General features: G+C 43.4%; 1 protein-coding gene across 2 annotated transcripts in view; it reads left to right on the plus strand.

Annotated features, from left to right (window-relative positions):
- jag2b (jagged canonical Notch ligand 2b) overlaps positions 1-27,804 on the plus strand; it is a 231,095-nt gene that overhangs the window by 68,055 nt on the left and 135,236 nt on the right. For both annotated transcript variants that reach the window (XM_072568028.1, XM_072568029.1), the window contains exon 3: positions 11,854-11,905. In XM_072568028.1, coding sequence (XP_072424129.1) covers positions 11,854-11,905 — 52 coding nt within the window. The remainder of the gene's footprint in view (positions 1-11,853; positions 11,906-27,804) is intronic.

Here is a 27,804-nt window from a genome sequence, read left to right on the forward strand (position 1 = left end):
TATGTGGGAAGCAAGAGAGGAAATTGCAGTACCGTTGGCAATGATCTTCTCGTCTTCACTGGCAACGGGGGTGGTACCAGGGGACTGGAGAGTAGCGAATGTTGTGCCCCTGTTCAAAAAAGGGAATAGGGATAACCCCGGGAATTACAGGCCAGTTAGTCTTACTTCTGTGGTAGGCAAAGTAATGGAAAGGGTACTGAGGGATAGGATTTATGAGTATCTGGAACGGCACTGCTTGATTAGGGACAGCCAGCACGGATTTGTGAAGGGTAGGTCTTGCCTTACAAGTCTTATTGAATTCTTCGAGGAGGTGACCAAGCATGTGGATGAGGGTAGAGCAGTGGATGTAGTGTACATGGATTTTAGTAAGGCATTTGATAAGGTTCCCCATGGTAGGCTTATGCGGAAAGTCAGGAGGCATGGGATAGAGGGAAATTTGGCCAATTGGATAGAAAACTGGCTAACCGGTCGAAGTCAGAGAGTGGTGGTAGATGGTAAATATTCAGCATGGAGTCCAGTTACAAGTGGAGTTCCGCAGGGATCAGTTCTGGGCCCTCTGCTGTTTGTAATTTTTATTAATGACTTAGATGAGGGAGTCGAAGGGTGGGTCAGTAAATTTGCAGATGATACAAAGATAGGTGGAGTTGTGGACAGTGAGGAGGGCTGTTGTCGGCTGCAGAGGGACTTAGATATGATGCAGAGCTGGGCTGAGGAGTGGCAGATGGAGTTCAACCCTGCCAAGTGTGAAGTTGTCCATTTTGGAAGAACAAATAAGAATGCGGAATACAGGGTTAATGGTAGGGTTCTTGGTCAGGTGGAGGAACAGAGGGATCTTGGGGTCTATGTACATAGATCTTTGAAGGTTGCCACTCAGGTGGATAGAGTTTGTAAGAAGGCCTATGGAGTATTATCGTTCATTAGCAGAGGGATTGAATTCAAGAGTCGTGAGGTGATGTTGCAGCTGTACAGGACTTTGGTTAGGCCACATTTGGAGTACTGTGTGCAGTTCTGGTCGCCTCACTTTAGGAAAGATGTGGAAGCTTTGGAGAGGGTGCAGAGAAGATTTACCAGGATGTTGCCTGGAATGGAGAGTAGGTCATACGAGGATAGGTTGAGAGTTCTCGGCCTTTTCTCGTTGGAACGGCGAAGGATGAGGGGTGACTTGATAGAGGTTTATAAGATGATCAGAGGAATAGATAGAGTAGACAGTCAGAAACTTTTTCCCCGGGTACAACAGAGTGTTACAAGGGGACATAAATTTAAGGTGAAGGGTGGAAGGTATAGGGGAGATGTCAGGGGTGGGTTCTTCACCCAGAGAGTGGTGGGGGCATGGAATGCGCTGCCCGTGGGAGTGGTAGAGTCAGATTCATTGGCGACCTTTAAGCGGCATTTGGATAGGTACATGGATGGGTGCTTAATCTAGGATAGAAGTTCGGCACAACATCGTGGGCCGAAGGGCCTGTTCTGTGCTGTATTGTTCTATGTTCTATGTTCTAAGGTCATCCCTCATTCTTCTAACTCCAATAAGTACAGGCTCAAACGATTTGACCTCCCCTTACCGAGGGGCAGCACAGTGGCTCAGTGGTTAGCACTGCTCCCTCATAGCGCCAGGGACCCGGGTTCGATTCCAGCCTCTGGCGACTGTCTGTGCGGAGTTTGCACATTTTCCCCCGTGCCTGCATGAGTTTCCTCCTGGTGCTCCGGTTTCCTCCCACAATTCAAAGATGTGCAGGTTAGATGAGTTGGCCATGTTAAATTGCCTATAGCATTCAGGGATGTGTAGATTAGGTGCGTTAGTCACGGGAAATGAGTGATAGGGTAGGGGAATAGATCTGGGTGGGTTACTCTTTGGAGGGTCGGTGTGGACTTGTTGGGCCAAATGATCTGTTTCCACACTGTAGGGATTCTATGATTATCTAGGGTTCATTAAATAGTCCCTCCATCACCCAGGAACAGATTTCGCCCTGACCTCGAGGATTTCCTTTTCAGAAATGAATAAACCTTGCTGATAAATTGGTGTAAACCAAAGGGCAGTGGACGCTGGAGATCTGAAACGAAAACCAGAATCGCTGGTGAAACTCAGCACCTCTGACAATACTTGTTTGAGTCTGGTGACTCTTCCTCAGAAGATGATAAATTGATAATGTCTCTCATCAATCCCGTTTCACTTTATCCCCCCTTCCCTGGATCCCCCAGCCAGCCTGAAACTAGTATAATGACTTGGAGGAAGTATGTGTGACAGGAGTGTGAATGTGATGTGTTCTGCTTTGTTTTGGGTGCTGTGATGATTAGTTTTGTATCAGCGGGCTTAATGTAGGATTTAGTTAAAAGCAATTGTTTTACACGTGCACAGCAACCCTGTGAGCTGCTTGATCCTGCAGGAGCTTCTGAATTATACTGGTTAATGATTTGATGGCATAGTCAAAGGATGAGGCCTTCTTCTATACTAGTACCTAGTTTATTCTAGGAAAGGGTTAGGGAGAAATTCAGTATCAAAATGGCCAGTATAAATTAGGCTTAAGAATGTACCTGTGTGCTTGGATGCAGATGTGATTAAAGGGATAGTTTAGGGTTTGTTGCTTTATGAGAAAATAATGTCCACTTTTTTTCTTAAATACCTTCCTAAACTTTCACTTGCCTATTTTGTTTAGACACCTTACCCCATGCATCACTAGGTGGGGTAGCCTCTCTGAAACCGGGTATTTTGAGGTCTTGGACACAGAGCTGAGAATATCCTTTCTGTAATTTTCCATCTAGTTTCTGTGAAAAGGCTTTGCTGAGTTGGAGAGCCCTGGAGTTAGCACAGTTCCCAAGCTGAGAAAACTGCCAAAGTATTATCCATGGTTTTCAACTGATCATTTAATCTAAACAGTACAGTAGACAATGATAATCTAAATGGATATGAACACTGACATAGATTCAACACCTTCAGTAAAGTGTCCCATAATAGCCCAGTGAATAAGATCAGTGTCAAGATGATTTATCCTTTCACTTCATCTCCTTCCAGCTAGCATTAAGGGAGGGAGCAGAGTGGGTGAATGAAGTGCATATACTCAGAACAGCAAAGGTGGGCAGTATTGTTCACACCAGTGTGAGAGTTAGGAGCAGGAGTAGGCTTTTTGGCACCTTGATCACACTCTGCCATTTAATAAGCTCTGATCTGATTGTAACTTCTCCTCCTCGTTTCCACCTACTTTTTGACAGCATTTGATTTCCTTAATTACCGAGAATTAATCAACAATATTCGGTAAAACAGAAACATAATCTTGTACTTTTCTATTGAGTTATCCTCATAATAAGTGTCAGCATTCCATTAGCTTTCCTAATTACTTGCTGTGTTTGCATATCAGCCTTTTATGATTCATGCACAAGGACACTCCGATCCTTCTGCATCTCTCACCGTTGAGCTAATGGATTTTTGTATTATTATGGATAAGTTAACATTTTTCAACATAATAGTCCTATTTGTTAGATCTTTGTCCACTCTCATTTAACCTAATAGTGTCCTTTCTAGCCTCTGCCTGTCCTCTTCACAACTTACCACGTTTGCAGTTGACAGCAAATTTATAAACCTACCTTTGGACTCTTCACCCAAGTCATTTAGAAAAATTGTTAAAACGTTGAAACCCCCACACTGATCCCTGTACTGGCAACTGATTACATCTGGCTGACTGGAAAATGACCCATTTTCTGTTAGCTATCTAATTTACACGGTGAACCTTTATTTTCAACAATAACCTGGTGACACTTGATCAAATTCCCTCTGGAAAGCTTAGGACAGTATATCTACTGTGTTCCAATTTGCCCACAGCACATGACCACTTTAAAACCCGAATGGCTTTGATCAAGTGTGCTTTCTCTTTCACAAAACCATGTTGACTCTGCCTGGTTATCTTGAAATACATGACCTGCTATGGCTGTTTTCCATTGACAGATGTTAAGCCAACTGACCAATAGTTTCTTGTTCATGTTTGAATAAGGGAGCTGTATCTGCTATTTTCCAATCAAATGGGACCTTCCCCAGAATGAAGTCCACCATTACTCCAGGACTTGTCAGAGAGTACTACACACACCACTTTCCCGAGTTCCTCCCTCCCTTCCATTTCCTAAATGTATAGCTATTTCTGTGGTATTTCTTGTACCTGTATAGTGAAGGCATTTGTTCCATTCATCTGCCATCTCCTTATTTTCCATTATTAATCCCCAACACACGCACACACACAAGGTCTGGTGCTCACTCTGTTAACTTTCCTTTTCTGTAAATATCTGTAGAAACTTCTATCTAGATTTCTCTACTACTCTGGCCCATTGAGTCTGCATTGCTCAAATACAACCACCTAACTAGATTAGATTAGATTACTTAGTGTGGACACAGGCCCTTCAGCCCAACAAGTCCACACCGACCCACTAAAGCGCAACCCACCCAGACCCAGTCCCCTACATTTACCCCTTACCTAACACTATGAGTAATTTAGCATGGCCAATTCACCTAACCTGCACATTTTTGGACTGTGGGAGGAAACCGGAGCACCCGGAGGAAACCCACGCAGACACGGGGAGAATGTACAAACTCTACACAGATCGTCGCCTGAGGCAGGAATTGAACCCGGGTCTCTGGCGCTGTGAGGCAGCAGTGCTAACTACTGTGCCACCCACTAGACTGATCCCATTTTCCAGAATTTTCTAGCTAACTTCCTTATCGTTCCTGTTGCCTCCCAGCTCCACGGACATGGTTTGATTCCATCCTTAGGCCACTGTCTGTGTGGAGTTTGCACGTTCTCCTCGTGTCTGTGTAGGTTTCCTCCCACGATCCAAAGATGTGCAGGTCAGGTGGATTGGCCATGGGAAATTGCCCATGGTGTTCAGGGATGTGCAGGCTAGTGGGGTTAGCCATGGGAAATGCAGGGTTACAGGGATCAGTTAGGGGGGGTGGGTCCAGCAGGGCTGCTCCTCAGAGGGTTGGCATGGACTTGATGTGCTGAATAGCCTGTTTCCACACTGCAGGGATTATATGATCTGTGAATTTTTGGTCAATCTGTACTGTTCTATATATTCTGTCCACCTTTGTACAGTTGTATGTTTTTTTCTTTAAATTTGAGATGATTTTGAATTTTGATGGTAAACTATGGATGGTGAGATGTCCCTTTGTATTTTTCTTGCTCTGGAAATGTTTCATGTGTTTGTGTGTGTTACAAAAATAGACCCTTAAATGCCTGCCACAATATTTCTATTGACCTATTCCTGAACTTAATTGACCAGTTAGTTCTGCTTTTGTGCCAGCATTATTGCCATCTTTTACATTTTAATAAACTAGTCTCAGACCCTTTTTCCCCTCTCTCGTACTGAACATTAAAATTCAATTATTTTAATTGCTTCGATCTTGAGGCCCTTTGTTGTAAAGTTCATTTACCCTATCTCATCACGATCCCACGTCTTGTTTAGTCTCTCATTGGCTCCTGAATGTATCATTCCAAGGTCTACATTAGAGTGGTGCTGGAAAAGCACAGCAGGTCAGGCAGCATCTGAGGCGCAGGAAAATCGACGTTTCAGGCAAAAGCCCTTCATCAGGCCCATTCCAAGGGCCTATCCTGAAATTATTCCATGAACTCATACACGTTTCCTTTGACCATCTGATTATTCCATATCATTGCCATTTCTTTCAGACGGGTTTCTTTTATAGGTCCATTGACCCATGTGGTTGCAGTTAGGCTTTGTACAGTATTCCCACAAGTGACTTCTTACCTATATCAATTTCTCATCTTAACCCAAACTGCTCCTGCCACCTCCATCCTGATTCCACAAGGATCAGTTGTGGGACCACTGCAGTTTACTATTTACAGTAATCATTTTTGACTTTGGAATCAAAAGCACAATTTCTAAATTTGCGGCTGAAACCAACTGGGGGGGGGGGTCAAATTGCCGCAGATGCTGAAATCTGAGAACAACAGATCACAGCGGGACAGGCAGCATCCATGGAGAGAGAACAAACTCACCTTTTGAGTCGAGATGACTCTCCACCAGAGCAGATACGAGGTGGGGAGGGGGCTGCATTTATGCAATAATGGTGGGGGTGGAGTGCTGGGGGAGAACGGCTGCTGACTGTGCAGATTAAGTGATTGGAATGTGAGAATGGGAAAACAATGGTATACCCAACTGCTAACTGGGAATGAACACCAACTTGGGATAGTCAGTACTGAGAAGGTCGACTACAATTTACAGGGGGACATTAATTTACTTTCAGAGTTGACAAATACTTGACATATGATGTAAGTGAGGGAGTGCATTTTGGCAAGAATAGAGAGATTTCTTCTAGAGTCACAGAGACGTACAGCAGGGAAGCAAACCCTTCGGTCCAACTCATCATGCTGAACAGATAACCAAATTTAATCTAGTCTCACTTGCCTGCATTTGGCCCGTATCCCTCTAAACCTTTCCAATCCAATTACCTGCTTAAATATCTTTTAAATGTTGTAACTATACCTGCATCGGCCACTTCCTCTGGAAGATGCAAATCTAGGTGATTTGGATGAACAAGAGGACGTGGAGTGCATGTCCATTAATTGCTAAAACTGCACGAGAAAAGTAACCACAAAGCAAATCAAGCTAGAGGCATTGTTTTTAGAGGGAGAGTTGATTTTAGAAAAGGGTGGTTATAGTAAACCTGTACCGAACATTAGTTAGATCACACTTGAAGTACATTGTTTGATTCTTATCTTGAAGCACTGGTGCAGAGAAGATTTAAAAGGATGATAGCAGAAGGTGCAGTTATACATATCAGCAAAGACTGGTTCTGTTCTCGAGAAGGAAGCAAGCTGAGGGCTGATCTTTAGTAAGTCTTGAGAGTTAGGATAGGTTTTGATAGATTGGGTACAAACAGAATGTTTCCTCTTTCTTGAAGTTTTATTGAAAAATGGGAGCGGGAACAGGCCATTTGGTCCCTCTCCCCTGTTGCACCAAACATTCTGATCACAACTAATCATTCAACACAGTCCCCTATTCTCGCTTTCTCCCCTTTACGGGGTGGTTCCTTTAGCAGCCCTAAGAATTAAATCCAACTCCTTATTGAAAACATTCAATGGTCATTCAATTGTTTTGTGAAGAAATTTCTCCTCATCTCAGTCCTGAATGGCCTTCTCTAGACCTTTCGGTTGTGACCCCTGTTGAACTCTTGTGGGAAAGAGGCTGTCAATATAAGATGGTCATCAAGAAATCTAATGGGGAATGTAGGAGAAATATGGCTCTCCAGAGAGTGGTGAGAATCTGGGACTTGCCCTTGCAGAGAGCACTTGAAGTGAATTGGATCGATGCATTTACAGAGAAACCAGACAATCATTGGAGGCAGGAAGGATTAGAGAGTTGCAGTGCTAGATTTAAATGAGAAAAGATGAGAGAAGGTTTAAATGGAGCATAATTACCAACATGGGTTGGTTAAACAGAATGGTCCATTTTTGTGCCATACATCCAGGACACTCCTAAGATTACAGCTCTGTGACATTTTTGGGGTATTTTACTGTTAATGGTATTCTAAGGCTGAATATTGCGTTTAGTTTGGCTACAACACTGTAAGAATACATTGCCCTGGACCCTGCTGTGCCGTTCAATAGACCATTTGGCCACCACTCATTACCCATTCCCCATGTTCCTAGAATCTGGGAATAGGCTAATTCAGGCCCACCCCTAATGAAATAAGGAGGCCAAAACAACACAGACCTCTTGGTGCAGACTCACTAATGTCCTCTATAGTTGTAATAGGACTCACCTAATAGTATAACGCTCTAACCTTGCATTAAAGGCCAATATTCTACTTGCTTCCCAATCACTTGCTGTACCTGCATGTTAACCTGTGTGCACATCCTTCAGTACTGCAACATTTTCATGTCCCTCTGGTTAAATAATGTTGTATTTTTCTATTCTTCAAAATGTACAGCTTTTGCCCACAGTACACTCAATCTGCCAGATTTTACCACACTCACTTTACCTCATTTTGCAGCCTTTGTATCATCCTCTCAAATTAGTCTCGTGGCCTTTTTTATCTCATTAGCAAATTTTGTTTTTTTGAATGTTCTTCAAATTCCTTAAATTATTATAAATAATTATTTGAAGTAGTTGAAACCCAGATATTAATCCCTGTGGCACTTCATTGCTTAGTGGCTAAAATGAGCCCTGAATCTGTTCCCAATTAGTATCTCTCTACTAATATATTGCCTCTACATCATGGACTCTTGGCTTGTATAGCAACTTTTTTATTTGGCTTCTTATAGTGTGCCATTTGGAAATCCAAATGCACTAGGTCTACTGGTTTCAAACCCCGGTTATTACAACCTCAAATAACTTTTTAATAAATTTGTCAAACACAATTTCCCTTCCCTACAATAAAGCAGGTGACTGTGGGTACATCACAGCTTGGTATAGCAGCTGTTCTGCCCAGGACCATACGAAACTACAGAAAATCGTGAACACAGCCCAGACTATCATACATGCCAACCATTGGCTCCATCTACAGTTCTTGTTACAGTGGAAAGGCAATCAACATAATCAAAGATCCCTCCCACCGCAGTTATACAACCTTCCAATCTCTTCTGTTAGGCAGAAGGTATAAAAGCTTAAACACACGAACCAACAGATTCAAGAACAGCTTCTTCCCTGCTGTGATTAGACTCACGAATGGACCTCTCAAATTTCAAATTTAATGTTGATTTTGCTCTTTTGTTCTCTGCAGCCATAACATTGAATTCCTCGCTCTGTTCCATTACCCTAACGCACTTTGGTGTGATTTGCCCATCCTGCATGCAAAACAAAGCTTTTCACTGTACTTAGGTCCATGAGACAATAAGAAATCAAATCAAATGTGACAACAAAATTTTTGCAATTATGCAGAAACGATCTTATGTTAATTGGTGAAGAGCTAAAGGTTAGAGCGAAAGGCCTAAACAACTGAGACTGTTGTTGAAATGAGGAGAATCAGAGGAGCCCTTCTTTAGGTACAGAAGAAACCAGGTGGAATGGGAATGGTTAACCTGGAGTATGGTTTCAAGTCAGACCACAACTTGTAGGAAGGAGCGGTGTAGATACAAGCCTGTCTTTGTGTTTGGACTTGCACTGGTATGAATGGTACTATGGTGTTTTAGCAATCCCTGTGAGGTATGCTGTTCTCAGTTACCTTGAGTGAAAAAGTGAGCCATTTCTCCATCTTTGGCTGTTTTAATTTTCGAGATTTCGTCAATCACACTTCAAATCTGAGTTTTTCTTTGCATTGTCACTCAATCTCTCGTTTCGCTGGGAATTCTGAGTGGTGTCAGAATGAGTTTATTGGGGTTATCTTGTGAGAGTCTAGTGTTGATATAAAATGACTGGCCCATCTGAAGACCAGATAATTGATACAGGTAATTTGAAAAGGTTTAGCATGAACTGGGCTCTGAGTGCAAAGAGAATTGGTGGACAGAAAAGTTAAAACTGATTTCTTTGCTGAGGGAGAGGAATTTAACATTTGGTAAACCTGTACCAAACATTAGTTAGATCACACTTGAAGTCTCTATGGGTTAGTATAGATGAAGCTGGCATGTTCCCTTCACAGCTGAGCCACTTAGATTTTTATGACCATTTTATTAATTTGTGGTCACTTTATGGAAAAGTAAAAATGTTGCTCCAACTCCCTATTTTTCTTTGAAATTCTTAACTTTCCCCTTAGCTTTGAACCCATATTCTTAAGCCTAAATCTTTCCAGATATCGATGATATCTAGCAATGCAATTCAAAGAAATCCATGTAACTTGCTTCTCTAAATTCAGGAGATAATTTTGATCCTCTTTCTGATCTTCTGAAGCGTGTTTTTTTTTGGTAGTAATATTGACAGTCTTAAAGGCAGTGCACTAGTTAAAACATTGCACAGGTCACTTACATCTTTAACATGATTATCTTTGGTACGGATTCATAGATTCCCTACAGTGTGGAAACAGGTCCCTCGGCCTAACAAGTCCAAACTGACCCGCCGAAGAGTAACCTACCCAGACCCATTACCCTATTATCTTACATTTACCCCTGACTAATGCTCCTAATCTACACATCCCTGAATACTATGGGCAATTTAGCATGACCAATTCACCCAACCTGCACATCTTTGGACTGTGGGAGGAAACCGGAGCACCCGGAGGAAACTCACGCAGACACGGGGAGAATGTGCAAACTCCACACAGACAGTCACCCGAGGTTGGAATCGAACCCAGGTCCTTAGTGCTGTGAGGCAGCAATGCTAACCACTGAGCCACCGTGCCCCCCATTAAGGCAGCATTATTAAATGTAACTGAAGTCTCTGCTTTCTGGAGTTTAATTATTTACTAGCATAGAAGAATAGGCAGCAACTAAAATTGGTGCTTCTACTGTAAAACATTTGGACAGAGTGCAGCGTCCCTTCTGTTGCAATGCTGACTTAGTTTACTCATTGCTAACTCATTCATGGGATGAGGGCATTTCTGTCCAGGCCAGCATTTATTGCCCATCCCTAATGGTTTAGAGGGCAGTTAAAAATCAGCCATGTTGCTGTGGGTCTGGAGTCACATGTAGGCCAGGCCAGACCAGGTATGGATGGCAGTTTCCTTCCCTAAAGGGCATTAGTGAACCATTAGGTTTCAGGGTCATCATTGGAGTCTTCATTAGACCGTTAATTCCAGATTGTTTTCTTAACATTGAATTCAAATTTCACCCTTAGCTGAGTTTCTGGATTGAAAGTCTAGCAATAATACCATTGTTTCCCTGTTCACATTCTGGAATGGAAATACAGGAGAAAGCAACTGGAATGATTCAGTCAATGGAAGAATCGGATTCGTTTTTCTTCGTCTGTTGCCTGGATATGAATGTTGTTGATGAGGCCGGCATTTATTGCGCATTCCAAATTGCCCTTCAGGTGGTGAGTCACCATCTTGTACACAACTGGAGCAGTTTTCTTGGCCATCTCAGAAGATGCTTCAGAGTCAACTGCATTGCTATGGATCTGGAGTCATTTCCTTCACTGAAACTGACTTTTTAATGAAATTACTAAATTTAAATCTTCAGATGCTGTATGAATACAAGTCCACAGATCATTTAGTCCAGGGCTCTGTCCGGAGCAGTCACTGTCTACTGTGCCCCACATTGTGATGTATAAACTGAACATGTTCTCACTAGAATGGATAATGGTGTGAGGTGATATGTTTGCAGTTGCTGTTAAAATTCTGTTAGCTCTTGGTAATGTTGATCCTGACCATATTTTCCACACGAGAGAACATGGCCCGTATAAGTTGAGAAGAAATCTGAATTGTCCTTTGTATCAGAAAATATGGGGCCAATCGAATGGAGTAGAATACCTAGGGATATGTTCAAAGCAGGTGCTATTGTGTCATTGATAGTAAATTTAGTTCTAAATTTGTTTATTAAAGAAACAGCATTTCTTGACACAGTATACGAGTAATTCGGTAATGAGTGAAGTTTGCTTGAACAGAACAGGTCTCTTTGAACTTTTCATCTTGGTCTGTGTTAAAATCATTACCTGCTTGGGTGAGCTATGAGGAAAACTCGTGTTTATATTTCACAGTCTCTATCTGTTTAATGGCTTGTTATAAGTTTTTAGAAGTGTAGTAATTGCTATAATGTGTAAATTACTGCATGGCGTAGTTCTACGATGTGGTAATGACCAAATCAATCGTTTGTTTTACATTGCCAATCTGGGGATAGCTATTGCACTATCTCCCACTAGCTGTGGGGAAAACGACATCGTTGTGTTGTGAGATGTTGGGACTCCTTTTGTTAACACAGTTGCTGCCACAGTTTAAGCCTGTAACTAATTTCTAATGAAACATTATTTTCTTCCTTTCCTTTCCAGAGGTCATACACGTTAATAGTGGAAGCATGGGACCAAGATAATGCAACAGCTGGTAAGTACCCGAACCACCTTTTTCTGAGGTATTTTGCAAACGTGCCCAGGCATAAACCCATAGAAAATCAGCCCTGGATTCACAGGTTTTTTTTTGTGAAGGTGTGTCGTGTTGCTATGTGTTCACCAGGGGTACGTTGGAATTTGGGTGGGCAGAGATGTTTTGAGGAGCCCAGACATGCTTTCAATGGGGAAATTCAAATAGCTGGAATTTTCTACAGTGACTCATTAGGTGTCGATTCCATATCCACACGTGTCAATTAGGCTTCCAGAATTATTAAAAGAAAACAAATTAAGTAGTTCTCCCACCCCCACACTGTTTTTCTTTCCCGAATTTGAAACATCTGCCAGTTGCAGGGATTCCATTCAAGTCTAACCTGGGAGTGTTTGATGGGGACAGTGTAGAGGGGGCTTTACTCTGTATCTAACCCTGTGCTGTCCCTGTCCCTGGGAGTGTTTGATGGGGACAGTGTAGAGGGAGTTTTACTCTGTATCTAACCCTGTGCTGTCCCTGTCCCTGGGAGTGTTTGATGGGGACAGTGTAGAGGAGGCTTTACTCTGTATCTAACCCCGTGCTGGCCCTGTCCTGGGAGTGTTTGATCGGGGACAGTGTAGAGGGGGCTTTACTCTGTAACTAATCCTGTGCGATCTCTATCCTGGAAGTGTTTGATGTGAACAGAGGGGATTTCACTTGGTATCTAACCCAAAGCTCTCCATGTCCTGGAAGTGTTTGACAGGGACAATGCAGAGGGAGCTTCACTCTGTATCTAACCTTGTGCTGTAACTGTCTTTGGAGTGTTTAGGAACAGTGTAGAGGAAGCTTTACTCTTTGTCTAACCCAATGCTGTCCCTACCCTGAGTTTTTGATGGGGACAGTCTGACCTGGGAGTATTTGGAGGAAATGTTGAAGGAGCTTTACGCTGTATTTTAACTCTGCTGGTCCTGTCATAGGGTTATTGATGTGACGGTATAGAGTAAGCTTTACTCTGTGTCTGACCCTGCCATATCAGGTACAGCACAATGGCTGGGGGAGTGGGAGGGGCAGGTTTCTTTTGGTCCAGGGAAGACTCTGTGTTGAAAGCCTGTCTTCTGTGCTACCTTATAGATTTGAATCTAAGATGTTTTGAAAGGTTTCACAACCAAGTTGTGAATCCAGGCTTTTTCCTTTTCCTTTCGAACTCCGTTGTTCACATTGAGAAATGCTGAGAAAATGTTTGAAGTGAAATAACCTGAATTGTGTTTGAAACCTGGGGTTGGAGTGTGCTGTTTTTAGCTTGTCGTGCTCTTTTTTTTAAGATTAGAATTACTGCAGTACGAAGGGTCGACAGGAGGCTGGAGACTGCCACAGTCTGATCAGCGATGATCGAATAGACTGAACATGATAGGCCGAATAGCATTCTCCTGCTGCAGATTTTATGATCTTAAAAAAGATTGGCACCAATTGATAGGCATGAGAGCTAGGATCAGGAGGAGTCCATTCGACCCCTCGTGCCTGTTCCACCATTTGTTATGATCATGGCTGGTCTCATCTCAGCCTCAACTCCACTTTCCCACCAGCTCTCCATAACCCTCGAACCCATTATTAGTTAAAAACCTGCCAATCTCCTTCTCAGATTTACTCCATGCCCAACATCCTCCACACTCGGTGAATTCCACAGATTTGTGGCCTTTTGAGAGAAGTGATCACTCCTCATCTCAGTTTATTATCCCCTATCCTAAAATGATGCTGTCTTGTTCCAGATTTCACCATATGAGACAAATTGTTCTGTTTCCTGGAATGTGCTGTTTTGAGCTTTGGGTTTAAATTTGTACAAGAACATAATGTTCCCTGCCTTCTCCCATCCCTGAACCCCTGGCCCCCGTTGTATCCAGTTCCGAAGAATGGACGCCTCGCTGGTTATTGCTTTCCATGTCCCCCCCCTCTGAAATGGTGATGGTTGTGATTGCTGGGATGCCCATGTGGCACTCCAGAACAGGTTAGCAGTGAGCTCTGATGAACCAGAAGGTGGAAAAAAAAAGTACTTAAAACAGAGACTGCAGAAATTCTCCAGTTGGGCAATTTCTATTTGTGGTCCAGGATTGAGAGGGCACGTATCTCAATGGAAGAGGGAACCACTTTCAAACAGCTGAGATTCTGTACAGACTGAGTTATTCATACAAAACTGCAGTCATGGAGAACCTCTCTAATTGCTGCTCAGGATGCTATTGAGTTTAACAGGTCATAGAATGCCTGAGGCAAGTATACTCTGAATAATAGAGGCACATGAGTGCATTATAAGGTTATAGTTATGAAGATCTTTAAGGTGATGTTTGACTTGGTGATAAGTGCAACTTTTCTTTCAATTCAGGTTGTTGCTGCTGCATTTTGAAAGTATTTTAAGTAACTTTGCAGTAAATGGTCCTGAGTGGATGGTGGTGAGGCTGAGGCTGAGTGATTGTTTGCATCAATGATTTCTATAAAATGGATCTGGGATTTGTAGCCATAAGCCTAACCTGTGTTGGATCCAAATCTGCAGCATCTCAATTTTAAAATGCTTGTCCCTGTTAGCCAATCAATTTGAGTAACTTCCTTGAGCTTTACCCTTCTTCTCCCATCTCTCTCTCTCTACCCCTGCAAACCCGCAGCCTTGAGCATTCTTCATGCTATCGGGAGAATGTTGTGAAACATGACATGGTTTAGATTTGGATCCAACACAGGATAGGCATATGGCAGATCTACAGCTACAAATCCCAGATCCAATTTTATAGAAATTATTGATGCAAACGATCACTCTGCCTCAGCCTCACCACCATCCACTCAGGAACACTGCTGGAAAGTTACTTAAAATACTGTCAAAATGCAGCAGCAATGACCTGGATTGAAAGAAAAGTTCAGAAAAGATTTGTAAGGATGTGCCAGGGTTGGAGGGTTTGGGTTATAGGGAGAGGCTGAACAGGCTGGGGCTGTTTCCCTGGAGCGTCGGAGGCTGAGGGGTGACCTTATAGAGGTTTATATAACCATGAGGGGCAAGGATAGGAAAAATAGACCAAGTCTTTTCCCTGGGGTGAGGGAGATCAAAGCCAGGTGAGAGGGGAAAGATTAAAAGGGGGAAATTTTCACAGAGAGCATGGTGCATGTATGGAATGAGCTGCCAGAGGAAGTGGTGGAGGCTGGTACAATTACAACATTTAAAAGGCATCTGGATGGGTGTATGAATAGGAAGGGTTTAGAGGGATATAATGCTGGCAAATTGGACTAGATTAATTTAGGATATGTGGTCAGCATGGACAAGTTAGACTGAAGGGTCTTTTTTCATTCTGTACAGCTCTGTGACTCTACTACGGCTTCATTGTGTTCAGCTATCTGGGCCCTAATGTCTGGAACTCCTTGTCTGGAACTCCTCTACCTATCTGTCTCTCTCCTCCTTTTAAGATGCTGCTTAAAACCAAATTCTAAGGAAACTTTTTGTCATTGGTCCCAGTAGCTTCTCATGACTGTCAGGATTTACAAATACCTCAGTGAATCGTCTCAGGATATTAAAGGTGCTTTTAAAAATGTGAGTTGTTGCGGAGTTTCAAACTTTTTCAGAAGAATTGGCTCCCAAGAGGATTGGATAGCCCTGTAATTTGGTTTAAATCCTAATCGTCGTAGTGAGTGTGTTTTTAAAAAGAGAATATGGAATGTGTTCCAACTCTAACCAGGGTGTGAAAGGCACTGGGTAGTCTAATTCTAGATCTTTGTCCTTTTCCGAAGTTGGCTGGTGCTGAGAGTGTTTTGAACTATGTAACACCGGTGCGAGGTACGGATTTAGTGATATGGCAGATGTTTTCGAGGGATGCTTTAAGATCCCATAGGAAGCAGCTCACACAATGTTCAATGGGCTTTGATGTGATTTCCACCCCTGCTCCAACTCTTAAATCGGTGAAGATGGCAGAACACTTTGAAGGTTTTTATAGAGAGAAAAAAATATCCTGACTTCAAAAATAGAGGCCAGAGAGTTGTACTCGATCTTTAGAAATCACTAGCCGGGCCTGAGCCGGACTATTGTCTGTTGTTCTGGGCACCACGCTGTAGGAAGGATGTCAAGGACTTTGAGAATGAGAGGCTCAGAGGAGATTTTATCAGCATTCTATTGGGGTGAGAGTGTTCCGTTAATATCGAGTCATAACCAGGGCAGCTGAGATGATTCTCTGCTGAGCAAAGGTTTATGGGGAGTCTTAATAGAAGTATTCCAGTCGGAATAAGCACAACAGGTCCGGCAACATCCAAGGATCAAGTGAGTCAGCATTTCAGGCATAACCCTACATCAGGACTAGGGAAATGGGCTGAGAAATAGGATCCTTCTCCGTCCGCAAAGATCTATTTCTCAGCCCCCTTTCCCCTCCCCAATCCTGATGAAGGGTTATGCCTGAAACATCGACTCTCTTGATCCTCGGATGCTGCCTGACCTGCTGTGCTTTTCCAGCGACACCCTTTATCGACTCTGACTCTCCAACATCTGCGTTCCTCACTATCTCCTAGTATTCCAGTCGGGCCCAGACAGCTGAATACAGTGGAGGAGCGTTATGATGAAGAATGCTCAAGGTTGTAGAGTTGGAGAAGTGTAAAGCTCAAGCAAGCTGTGGAAATAGCCTCACTTTCAATCCACGACGGGCTTTCCAAGAGTGGAAACTATCTCTGCCACCTAGACTGTTTGATAACCAGAGGAGACTGATCAAAGAGAGTTGGGTAAAGCACACTGGAGGAAAGTTAGGAATGTTTTTTTTAACCCAGTGAGTTGTGACCTGAACATTGTGCCTGAAGGAGGGGTGGAAGCAGATCAAGAGAGAATTGGATAAATGATGGAGAAGAAGCATTTGCAGTGTTATGGAGAAAGTAGAATATTCAATGCTGAGTTAGGCTGAGAATTGTTTGAAAGGAAGTTGAGGGTTGTGGAGGAGGGTGGGTGTTGGAGGAGGAAAGTGGACTCAAGAACAGATTGGCCACCATCTGTATTAATGCCGGATTTAGAGACTGAGCAGTCTCTCTGTTTATGTACCACTGTGAAGGATGGACAAGGCATTATTTGGATAGCTTTAAGACAGAGCCTGACACGATGGGTTGAATGGCAGCTTGTTACGTCAAGTGTATTTGTATCTTTGCATTGGGTTGGTGAGCCTTCATCTCCTGAAACAACCCTGTGCAACCCCGCAAACCGTGGATGATGTGTTCTCTGTCCATCATGGATCTGTTTTCTGCTGAATCGTCCTGTGTGGTTTTGTGAATGCCACTTTGTTACAGTGATATTTTAGACCGTGCATGTGTGAGACAGTTACTTGGCAGGGTCTCTGATATGGACAGTGCCCTGTGCTGAGAATGAATGGAGAGAAACAGAGAGAACGTTTGAGTTTTTAACATTAGGCTTCCTCCTGTCGGGAAACGGTCATCGTTGTACCACATCTATTAATACAAACCCCACATTCCCTCAGCTTCATCATTCATTATACTTTCCTGTATCTCGATGTATGTTGAGAGGTTTGGCTGACCATTAGAAGAGCCTTCATAGTAATAGAAGGGAAAAGGGAAGGAGACAGAGAACAACATGAAATAGTAGTGAGTTACAATGATTATGCTTCATCTCATCACTGTCTCCTTAATCGCTGTTCACCTGATTTGACGATGTGGTACTTTTAACACTGAGGAATGGAGCTTTTCACACTATTTGCCTTCTATTAAGTGGGAAGGAAAAGTATCATTACAATGGATGGCTAATTCAGTATTCTCCATTTTATGCTTTCATTCCGAATTACCTCCTCTTGTGCCCCAGCATTAGGTTTCAATAGAGATTTTGACCTGTGCTTTTGAGATTTAGCTATTTAATGTTATAAACTCTGTCCCATGTTGCCTCACTGAAAGGCAGAAGGAAAATCTCACCTCCGGGAATGAGATTAGAACTGGGTCACATGGAGGTAAGAGAAAAAACAGCCTGTCCTCTGTTTTGTCCCATTTCTGAGGGACAGGCGCCTATCCTGGCTCAATTCACATCATCCCCTGGACCAGGCAACTCCTTTAAGAACAGTGACAAAGGACATCACTGCTTTGTTTCCTGTCAACTAAGACTTGGTGTTGTGTTGATAATGAAGGTTGAATTGCTTTACCCAACTTGAGGTGGCATTGACAGTGGCATCAAATCAATCTTTTGAGCGTTGGTTCGGAGCTTTTCATGCAGAAGTTACTTTTTTGGGGCAGAAATGATGACAGACCCAGGAGCTGCTCCTGATCTGGGTATCCAGCCTCTCCTGTGGTATTGCCTCCCTGCAGGAGCTGAGAATAGATGGAGATCTGGAAAGTATCCCCTAGGCCTTGCTGCCAATGAACAGTTGGATTGGCAGTGCTCTCCTGATGGCCTCCCGTGATTGTCTTTAATGATTGATGATGCAACAGGCTGGACTGCACCCAATGTTAGTGAAATACAAGCAGCGAGCACACAGTGAGAGGGTGATGTGCTCGATAACAAGGCTTGCATGGAGTCCTGGATGAATTAAGAGTCCACTTTTAAAAACCTAAATAGCAAATGTTAGAGAGATGTAATCTGCAACTAACGACCAATTGATCAGCAGAACTGACTCCTTTGACTTCCAATCAGTGACAAAATGAAATGCATCTTCTTTGCTAGTCTTGTTAATTTCACGAAGTGTGTATTTTTGAAGGCGATTTAGACTGTTTGTTCTTCAACTCCCTTCCCTCTGCTCCATCTGTTGCTCCTTCAGTGAAATTACTTGGAGAGACTGAGGAGTATAATCCGAAGTGTTTATCCGCTCGGCAGTGCAGTCTTGGTAAATACCCCTGTTCCTCTTTTATCAACAGCACAGACCCAACTGCAACATGTTGCTTTACCCACATTGTGCTTACACAATATAGTGGATTGTTACTGGATAACCTACACAGGAAGAATTTAAATCCCACCACCACAGTTTGTGAGTTTCTATTTGACTGAAAAATCAGCAAAAAATAAAATTTGTCATTGTTGGCCTTGAATTTCTGTCTGTAGTTAATAACAGACGTGATTCACCTCAGTCTTTTAACGCTGCATCTCGGTTGTTAAAGTCAGCACAATCCCAGGCTGCTGTCACATTGACCTGAGAGTCCCCACGTCTCAGGCAAGGGGAGGGGTTGAGAAGGAGAGTTGATCATGGTAACCTCGGCCAACTGAACCCATGCTGTTGGTGTCGCTGTGCAACTCAAACTAGCTGTGCAGCCAAATGAGATCAAGCTCCCCGCATTGCAAATTTAAGAAAAAGGGTGAATTAGCGGGGAGATATGAAGTTGCAGTCACTGCCCTCCATTTGCTTTTGGTACCCCGCAGACAAAACCTTACACTTGCCAAACGTGTGTGTTTAAAGGTGGCAATCACTGTAGGCTGGCCTGTGTCCCTTGGTTAGTTCGTTTTGTAGTTGGTGTCAGGTCCCTCGGGTTAAGCCTGACCTACATCATCAGCTTTTGTCTGTGTCCATGGAGAGGCACCTTAGGACCTCTCTCCACCTTCTGTCAGAATAGCGAACAGGTTGAACACCACAGTATAATGAAGGTGTTTACCTGCCTATTAAGGGAGTGTAAACACAGAAGAAAAACTCTGCTGTTAGCTGTCAGACCACATTTTACAGCTAATTCTCAATATGCATATACTGCTGAGAAAATTGGTATTTGCCCCTCTTCCCTAGTGTCCCAAAGATGGTCCTGCTACATGGGCCCTCTTTCTAACCCCCCCCCCCCCCCGACTTTGATACAGCTGTGCAGTTTACCAGGGTACAGTTAAGGATTAATCACGTTGGTGAAGGACTCGAACCACATACAGGCCCAGACGAACTATGGTAGGTTTCCTTCCCTTAAAATGTGTGCTCTCTGAATGTAACCTCGCCTAAACCCAATTTTTAAATTATAAGCACCTTTTTTGAAAAGCAGCGGATGTGCTGTTATGAGGGGAGAGGGTGGATAATCCGATCGGTTGGTGCCTCCGTTCTTTCTCTAACCCCAGCCTGATGAAACAAGGACAAAAAGTGCTGGAGAAACTCAGCAGGCCTGCAGCATCTGTGAAGAGAGATACGGAGTTAGCGTTTCGGGTCCAGTGAGCCTTCCTCAGAACCAATGAACTTGCACATTGATGCTCAGGCCAATTGCTCTTCTGGTTAGGTACGGTTATCCAGTTTCCCACCAAAAACAGGAAGGCAGGTCATTACCCGAATGGTGACAGATTGGGGAAGGGGGAGCTGCAATAAGACCCGGGTTTCATTGTACACCATTCACTGAAGGTAAGCATTGCAGGAGCAGCAGGCGGTGAAGAAGGTAAATGGTATGTTGGCCTCCATCGTGAGGAGGTTCAAGTACAGGGGCAGGGATATCTTGCTGCAATTAGATAGGGACTTGGTGAGATCACACATGGAGAAATGTTTACAGTTTGGGCTCCTTATCTGAAGAAGGATGTTCTGCCGATGGAGGAGGTGCTGTGAGGGTTTACCAGATTGAGACCTGGAATGACAGGACTGATGTACGAAGCGAGACTGCATCGGTTAGGACTATGTTCACCGGGGTTTAGAGGAATGATGTAGGATCTCATAGAAACCTATAAAATTCTAACAGGACTAAACAGGGTAAAGACAAAATGTTAACGGTGACCCTGGAGTCCACAGCCAGGGGATCACACTCTTAAGCCATTTCAAATTCAGATGAGAATCTCCTTCTCCCAGAGAGTGGGGAGCCTGTGGAGTTCTCTGCCACAGAATGTGGTTGAGGCAAAACCATTAACTCTTTCTTCAAAACATTTAAATTCATTTCCTAGGCATCAAAAGACTGAACAGTGTATGCTCCGGTCACAGTCTTATTGAATGGCAGAGCAGGCTCAAGGGGCCGAATGGCCTACTCCTGCTCCTGTTTTGTAAGTTTCTGTTACATTCAACACCCTGACTAAATCGATTCCAGATTTGGGAATAGTCTTGCTGCCAGATGTGACCTTCCTCTTTGATGCCCAGTTTTTGCCACATAAGGGTGTGGGAATTTGCAGACAATAGGTTGGAGGAAGTTTGAGGTTTTGTTCAGTCAAACCAGTCTTGAATCCGTGGCCAGCTTCTGTTTTTGTAATCTTGTTTGTGGATGTCGCTGTTAAGAGTCTACCTTTTCACCTGGTTAGGCTTTCACCACTGTGTCTTACATAGGCTGACACCAGTTATGTTTTAAAACATTGATAAGTTTGTGTGAGTAACATGGTAACAACACAATACCTTGTCGGTCATGCGTGAAGAGCTGGTTCCTGTTTTGAGTGGTAGAGTTTTTTGTTCCACATTTAAACTCTCTTGTTCCAATTCTGACCTGAGAGTGAGTGTGTGGTCAATCCCAGGATCAAATAGAAGGTGGGGGGGGGGGGGGAATTCTTCATTTTTATTTGAATACAGTTAATGTGATCCAGAAAGAGGGAGAGCATGCATTTCTGTAACACATTTCTTGAAGACATAAGCCCTTTACAGTTAATCCTGATGAAGGGCTTTTGCCCGAAACATTGATTGTCCTGCTTCTCGGATATTGCTTGACCTGCTCTGCTTTCCCAGCACCACTCTAATCTTGACTGTAATTAGATTAAATTCCCTACAGTGTGGAAACAGGCCCTTCGGCCCAACAAGTTCACACCGACCCTCTGAAGAGCAATCCACCCAGACCTATTCTCTTACATTTACCCCTGACTAATGCACCTAACACTACGGGCAATTTAACATGGCCAATTCACCTAACCTGCACATCTTTGGACTGTGGGAGGAAACTGGAGCACCCGGAGGAAACCCACGCAGACACAGGGAGAATGTGCAAACTCCACACAGACAGTCACCCGAGGCTGGAATCAAACCTGGGTCCCTGGCACTGTGAGGGAACAGTGCTAACCACTGAGCCACTCTCCAGCATCTGCAGTCCTGACTTTTGCCTATAACTCGCATTATGTCATGCTTTTCATGTCTTATTGTCTTGGTGCTTCGTAAGTGTCACATAAGTGATACAAATTTGGGTGATACTGATGGAAAAGTCATCAGCTGAGATTTTCTACTCTTCAGAGAGTGAATTGAGATCTTCTGTATACGACTATCAGGGTAGGCACTCTGTCCGAAGGGTCGTAACATATAACAGCAGACATTAGGCCATTCAGCCCATCGAGTCGGCCCTACCATTCCATCATACCTGACAGGTTTCTCAACTTGATTTTCCCGCTTTCTCCCGGTAACCCTTGATCCTCCTGATACTCAATAACCTATCTACCTCAGTCTTAAACATACTGAATGATCTGGCCTCCACAGTCTTCTGTGGCAGTGAATTCCATAGATTCCCCACTCTCGGGCTGAAGAAGTTTCTCCTTCCCTCCATTCTAAAAGGTTATTCTAAGGCTGTCCTTAGGGTCCTCGTCTCTCCTACCAATGGAAACATCTTCCTAACATCTATTGTGTCCAGGCCATTCAGTATTCTGTATGTTTCAATTAAATCCCCCTTCATCCTTCTAAACTCTATTGAATATAGACCCAGAGTCCTCAAACGTTCCTCATATATTAAGCTTTCCATTCCTGGAACCATTATCGTGAACCTCCTCTGAACACGCTCCAACGCTAGTACATCCTTCCTGAGATATAGGGCCCAAAACTGTGCACAATACTCCAAATGTAGCAGCAGCAGCTCTGACAGTGCGGCACTCCCTCACTGCTACTTAGGAATTTGGTCTTTAAAAATATTGAGATAATGGGTAGGAATTACTTGAGTTCACATCCCGCTGACTTGAGTACAAGTTTTTTTTAGTCAAATTGTTCAGACATATTATGACCCATACCTCCAGAACACATGGGACTTGAACTTGGACCTTCTAACTCAGTGGTAAGGACACTGCCATTGCACCACAGGAGGCTTTGGCTGTGGTACAAAACAAAATGTCCTAACCAACTTGCTTAGAGATGTTATTAAGTACCTCTGGAGCAGTTGGGACTTGAACCTTCAGCTCCTGTCTCAGAGGCAGGGGCACTACCACTGCACTACTCAGGCCTCTCTCTGACTTGGGTGCATGCTACTTGAAGCCATGGCTAACTCCTGGGGAAGCGCAGGTCAGGCAGCATCAAAGGAGCAGGAGAATCGACGTTTCAGGCATTAGCCCTTCCTGAGAAAGCTTCCAAAGGTGTGCAGGTCAGGTGAATTGGCCATGCTAAATTACCCCATAGTGTTAGGTCAATTAGTCAGAGGGAAATGGGGTCTGGATGGGTTACTCTTTAGGGGCGGCACGGTGGCACAGTGGTTAGCACTGCTGCCTCACAGCGCCAGAGACCTGGGTTCAATTCCCACCTCAGGCGACTGACAGTGTGGAGTTTGCACGTTCTCCCTGTGTCTGCGTGGGTGTGCTCCGGTTTCCTCCCACACTCCGAAGATGTGCAGGTCAGGTGAATTGGCCATGCTAAATTGCCCGTAGTGTTAGGTAAGGGGTAGATGTAGGGGTATGGGTGGGTTGCGCTTCGGCGGGTTGGTGTGGACCTGTTGGGCCGAAGGGCCTGTTTCCACACTGTAAGTAATCTAATCTAATCTAAGGTTTATGCCCGAAACGTCGATTCTCCTGCTTCTTTGATGCTGTCTGACCTGCTGCGCTTTTCCAGCAACACATTTTTCAGCTCTGATCTCCAGCATCTGCAGTCCTCACTTTCTCCTAATTCCTGGGGAAGCCAAATAATTTACGTCACTTTTGCTTTATAAATTTGCTAAAATAAAACAGGCTTGTGCTGAATGAGGAACCTTGTTGGACAACGTTGAGCTTTTATCCCTGGAGAAACTCAGTGGGTCTGGCAGCATCTGTGGAGAGAAACTAATTAATGATCCAGATCCAGTGACTGTTCTTCAGAACTGATGGTAGCCCTTAAGAAGGGTCGCTGAACTCAACGTTAACTCTTGCTTTCTCCTTGTAGATGCTGCCAGACCGTCTGAGTTTAAAACTTCCAGACGGCCCCAGCTCTTTGTTTTGCTTTGATTGAGATTTCATTGCCTGAAGCTGGCAGTGTGATGCTAAGGATTGGAAGCTCCCGCTGTACTCCTGGAATGTGTTGTCCATTTCACTTGGAGATAGGGTTGTACTCAAGGCAGAGCCAAGACATTCTTAATGATCTTCATTGTTTGTGGTTTATAAACTCACTCGCTCCTTGCATGAGCCAGTATATTGAGCTAAAAGGTCCAATGGGAGGGAACTTTGAAGATGCTGTGAAGTATTGTGCCTGACAGAATTGTCAATTTGAATTGGAAAATAAGAGGGTCAAACCTATCATATGTATTATCAAGAAGGCATGTGGGGAATGTTGTAAGTACTTCAGAATTAGTGTTTTTATCTTATTTGAATGTAATTTTCTCCATTTTTGCATATTTCAAAATGAGTGTAAACTTTGAATACATTTGACTTTGTAACATTCCCAAGTGTAATTCTGAATTTTTCCCTCTTCAGTGTAGATTTTTAGCACTTAAAAGAACAGAACATGTTGTCTGAAGTGAAAGACCAATCCCACTGTATATTGCAGCTTAAGTCACGAGTGTAGTTTAGACTGACTGTGGAACGTTGAGTCAGCTCCCAAGGTGGTGGTTCCAGGTCGTTTTGCATTATCAGGAAGGCTCCTGTGTCTTCTGTCTCTTGAGGATGTGGTGGAATTCCAAAGTTATGTGCAAAGACAGGTGGGGATGCCTTGCACACTCCATGTACCGACGCTCAGCATGGACCGAAAGGGGCTTGCAACATCCCGCTCAGCAGCTTTGTTCTTCTTTCAAGTGATTACAGTGACAGAAAAGTTGTGCTTGTCTGTAATAGCAACTTAGAGTCATAGAGATGTACAGTATGGAAACAGACCCTTCGGTCCAACCCATCCATGCTGACCAGATATCCCAACCCAATCTAGTCCCACCAGCCAGCACCCGGCCCATATCCCTCCAAACCCTTCCTATTCATGTACCCATCCAAATGCCTCTTAAATGTTGTAATTGTACCAGCCTCTACCACTTCCTCTGGCAGCTCACTCCATACACGTACCACCCTCTGTGTGAAAAAGTTGCCCCTTAGGTCTCTTTTATATCTTTCCGCTCTCACCCTAAACCCTCTAGTTCTGGATACCCCAACCCCAGGGAAAAGACTTTGTCTATTTATTCTATCCATGCCCCTTGCTCAACATAAAAGTGCAAGTGTCAGTTATTGCCTTATAGGCACCAGAGTTGGTTTGGGAACAGCTCAGTTGGTTAGGTTCTGTTGTGCTTTCACTGCTCGTAGGATCCAAATTACTTCTTCGAGTAAAAAGCACAGGCTTTCATTCATTTTCATAATAAGTCATTGTCTACTCACCGTAATCCCTATAGAGAAAGGGAAGCCAGGTGCAAAAAGGATTCAGATATCCTCTGCAATGAAGTGTGACATGAACATTGTCCAGTAATTGCATAACATGCAAAGGCTGGCTTTGGGACCCATTAACTTCTTAAAACATTTATGCAGCAATGCATTTTTCCCCTTTTGTTCCTTGGTTTTATTTGTGAGACTATTGAAAACTGATAGTTTGCCTCTGTGTTCCCCCCAACAGCCTGTGTCTCACCAGGCCACAGGCCCTATGAGTTCTATTAATTAATTAATCTGAACCAGTCAATGCAAACTATCAGCCATTGTTCAATCTGTGTCTGTTCAACATTGCTCAATTCTGGCAAACTTGCTTGGCGGTGTAGAATTGCAGGTTTGAATATTTAATGTTCTGTGCAACATTGTGTAGAAGATGGAGCTGAGAGATGAGGCAGTGCTTCCTAAGTTATTTTTCAAGTGATCCCGTTTTAACATCTGAGAACAGTGTGATTCCAGATGCCAGCAAATTGAAAGCAGCATCATAATGTCTAATATATGGTGATTAAAGTTTGCATGACTGACTAAAATGGAAACATAACGAAGATGGTAAAGATGGTTTTAAACTAAGTGGCGGAGATGAGGAACATGTGTTAAGCTTCGAGAAAAGGACAAGACAATAGAGTGAGATAGCAAACAAAGAGTACTGATAATTGGAGCTCAGCAAGAAGGGACAGAGCATACATCTTAAGTATACCAGCAGACAAGGCCAGCCTTGGCAAAAAAATGGTCAAAAGACAGAACTAAGACATCTGTATCAGAGTGTCTGTAGCATTCACACCAAAGTGCTTACCTGAAGTAGAAATAAACGTGCATGAGTTGATTGGAACAAATGACTGCAGATGCTGGAATCTGCACTGAAAACAACAAATGCTGGAGATCAGAGTGAGTCGGACAGCATCCATGGAGAGAGAGCCAGCTAACGTTTTGAATCTATGCGACTCTTCAGAGCTCTGATGAAGAGTCATCTGGACCCGAAATGTTAGCTTGCTCCCTCTCCATGGATGCTGTCTGGCCTCTGTTGTTTTTAGTGTGTGACTTGACGGTCTTTAGATACTTTGCTGCAAGTACAACAAAACTGGAATATAAATCATCAACAATACGACATTTCGGAATGACAAGAAGCTGAGAAAAGGTGGTGAAATAGCTCTGTTAATTAAGGATAGCAATACTTGGTATTGTATTGTGCTTAAACTGTAATACTGTACTTAATGAGAGGTTATCTTCTTTGTCTAGTTATATAATCAGTTTGAAAGAAGAAATGTCCAAGTTAAGACACTTGTGGGAGTTGTTTATAGATCTAACGGTAATTATGTTGTAGGACAGAGGACACAGGAGGACATAGTCGGACCTTGTAAATAAAATACAGCTATTATCATTGGTGACTTTAATTTGCGTAGATTGGAATAATCTGATCAGCAAAGGGAACTTGATAGATGTGCTGAATGTTTTAAGTATAATTTCCTTAAAACAACACATTGAGAGCCAACCAGCGAGCAGGCTATCCTCAAGCTGGTAATATGCAGAAACAAGATTAATTCCTGATCTGTAGTTCAGGAGCCTCTCAGTGGTAGTGATTATAATATTGAATTTTGCATTCAGTTTGAGGGAGAAAGGAGTATGTATAAGACTGTATTTTAAACTTTAGGGCAATTACAAGGGCACCTGTATAAAGTTGGCTAAAGTGAACTGACCTTGGTAAAAGATGGATTCGTACAGCTCTAGTAATAGACATTTGGGATAATTTAAGTTAAAGGATACATTTACATCTGAGAATCTTTGATGAATTACCACACTGCAGAAAGTCACCAAAGACCTTCAGGCAGCACCTTCCAAACCCAAGGCCACTTCCATCTAGAAGAACAAGGGCAGCAGATACACCATTGCCTTCAAGTTCCCCTCCAAGCCACTCACCATCCTGACTTGGAAATATATTGCCATTCCTTCACTGTCACTAGGTCAGAATCCTGGAATTCCCTCCCTAAGGGCATTGTGGGTCAACCCACAGCACATGGACTGCAGCGGGTCAGGAAGGCAGCTCGCACCCACCTTCTCAAGGGGCAACTAGGGACGGGCAGTAAATGCTGGTGTGGCCAGTGATGCCCATGTCCCATAATTGAATATTAAAAGCATTTCAATGAGAAAGAGCAAAAATCCCATCACCTGTTGCAGGGCTGTTGGACAGAGCAATGAGAATGAGACCAATTTGCATAGCTTTCAGGGAGATATCAGAGACACGATGGGCTGAATAGTCTCCTGAGTTGCAGTGTTCTGAAGCTTATGGGCATACGCTGAGAAAATATCCCAAAACTTGTGAAAAGTTAGATATCCAATTAGAGTTACATGACCCCTCCACCCAGTGCCCATCTTGCATGGTCTAGTTGTATTGATTGTATGTTGTAAACATTATCTGTTAAATCAATTGCATTGCACAATACTCCTATAGAAGAGAGTGGAAATTTATGCACAGTGCTTTAGCTCTGAATCTGGTTTCATTCCATTTTACTTTTTGCAGTACAAC

Source organism: Chiloscyllium punctatum, chromosome 4, assembly GCF_047496795.1.
Source record: "Chiloscyllium punctatum isolate Juve2018m chromosome 4, sChiPun1.3, whole genome shotgun sequence".
Taxonomy (NCBI): domain Eukaryota; kingdom Metazoa; phylum Chordata; class Chondrichthyes; order Orectolobiformes; family Hemiscylliidae; genus Chiloscyllium; species Chiloscyllium punctatum.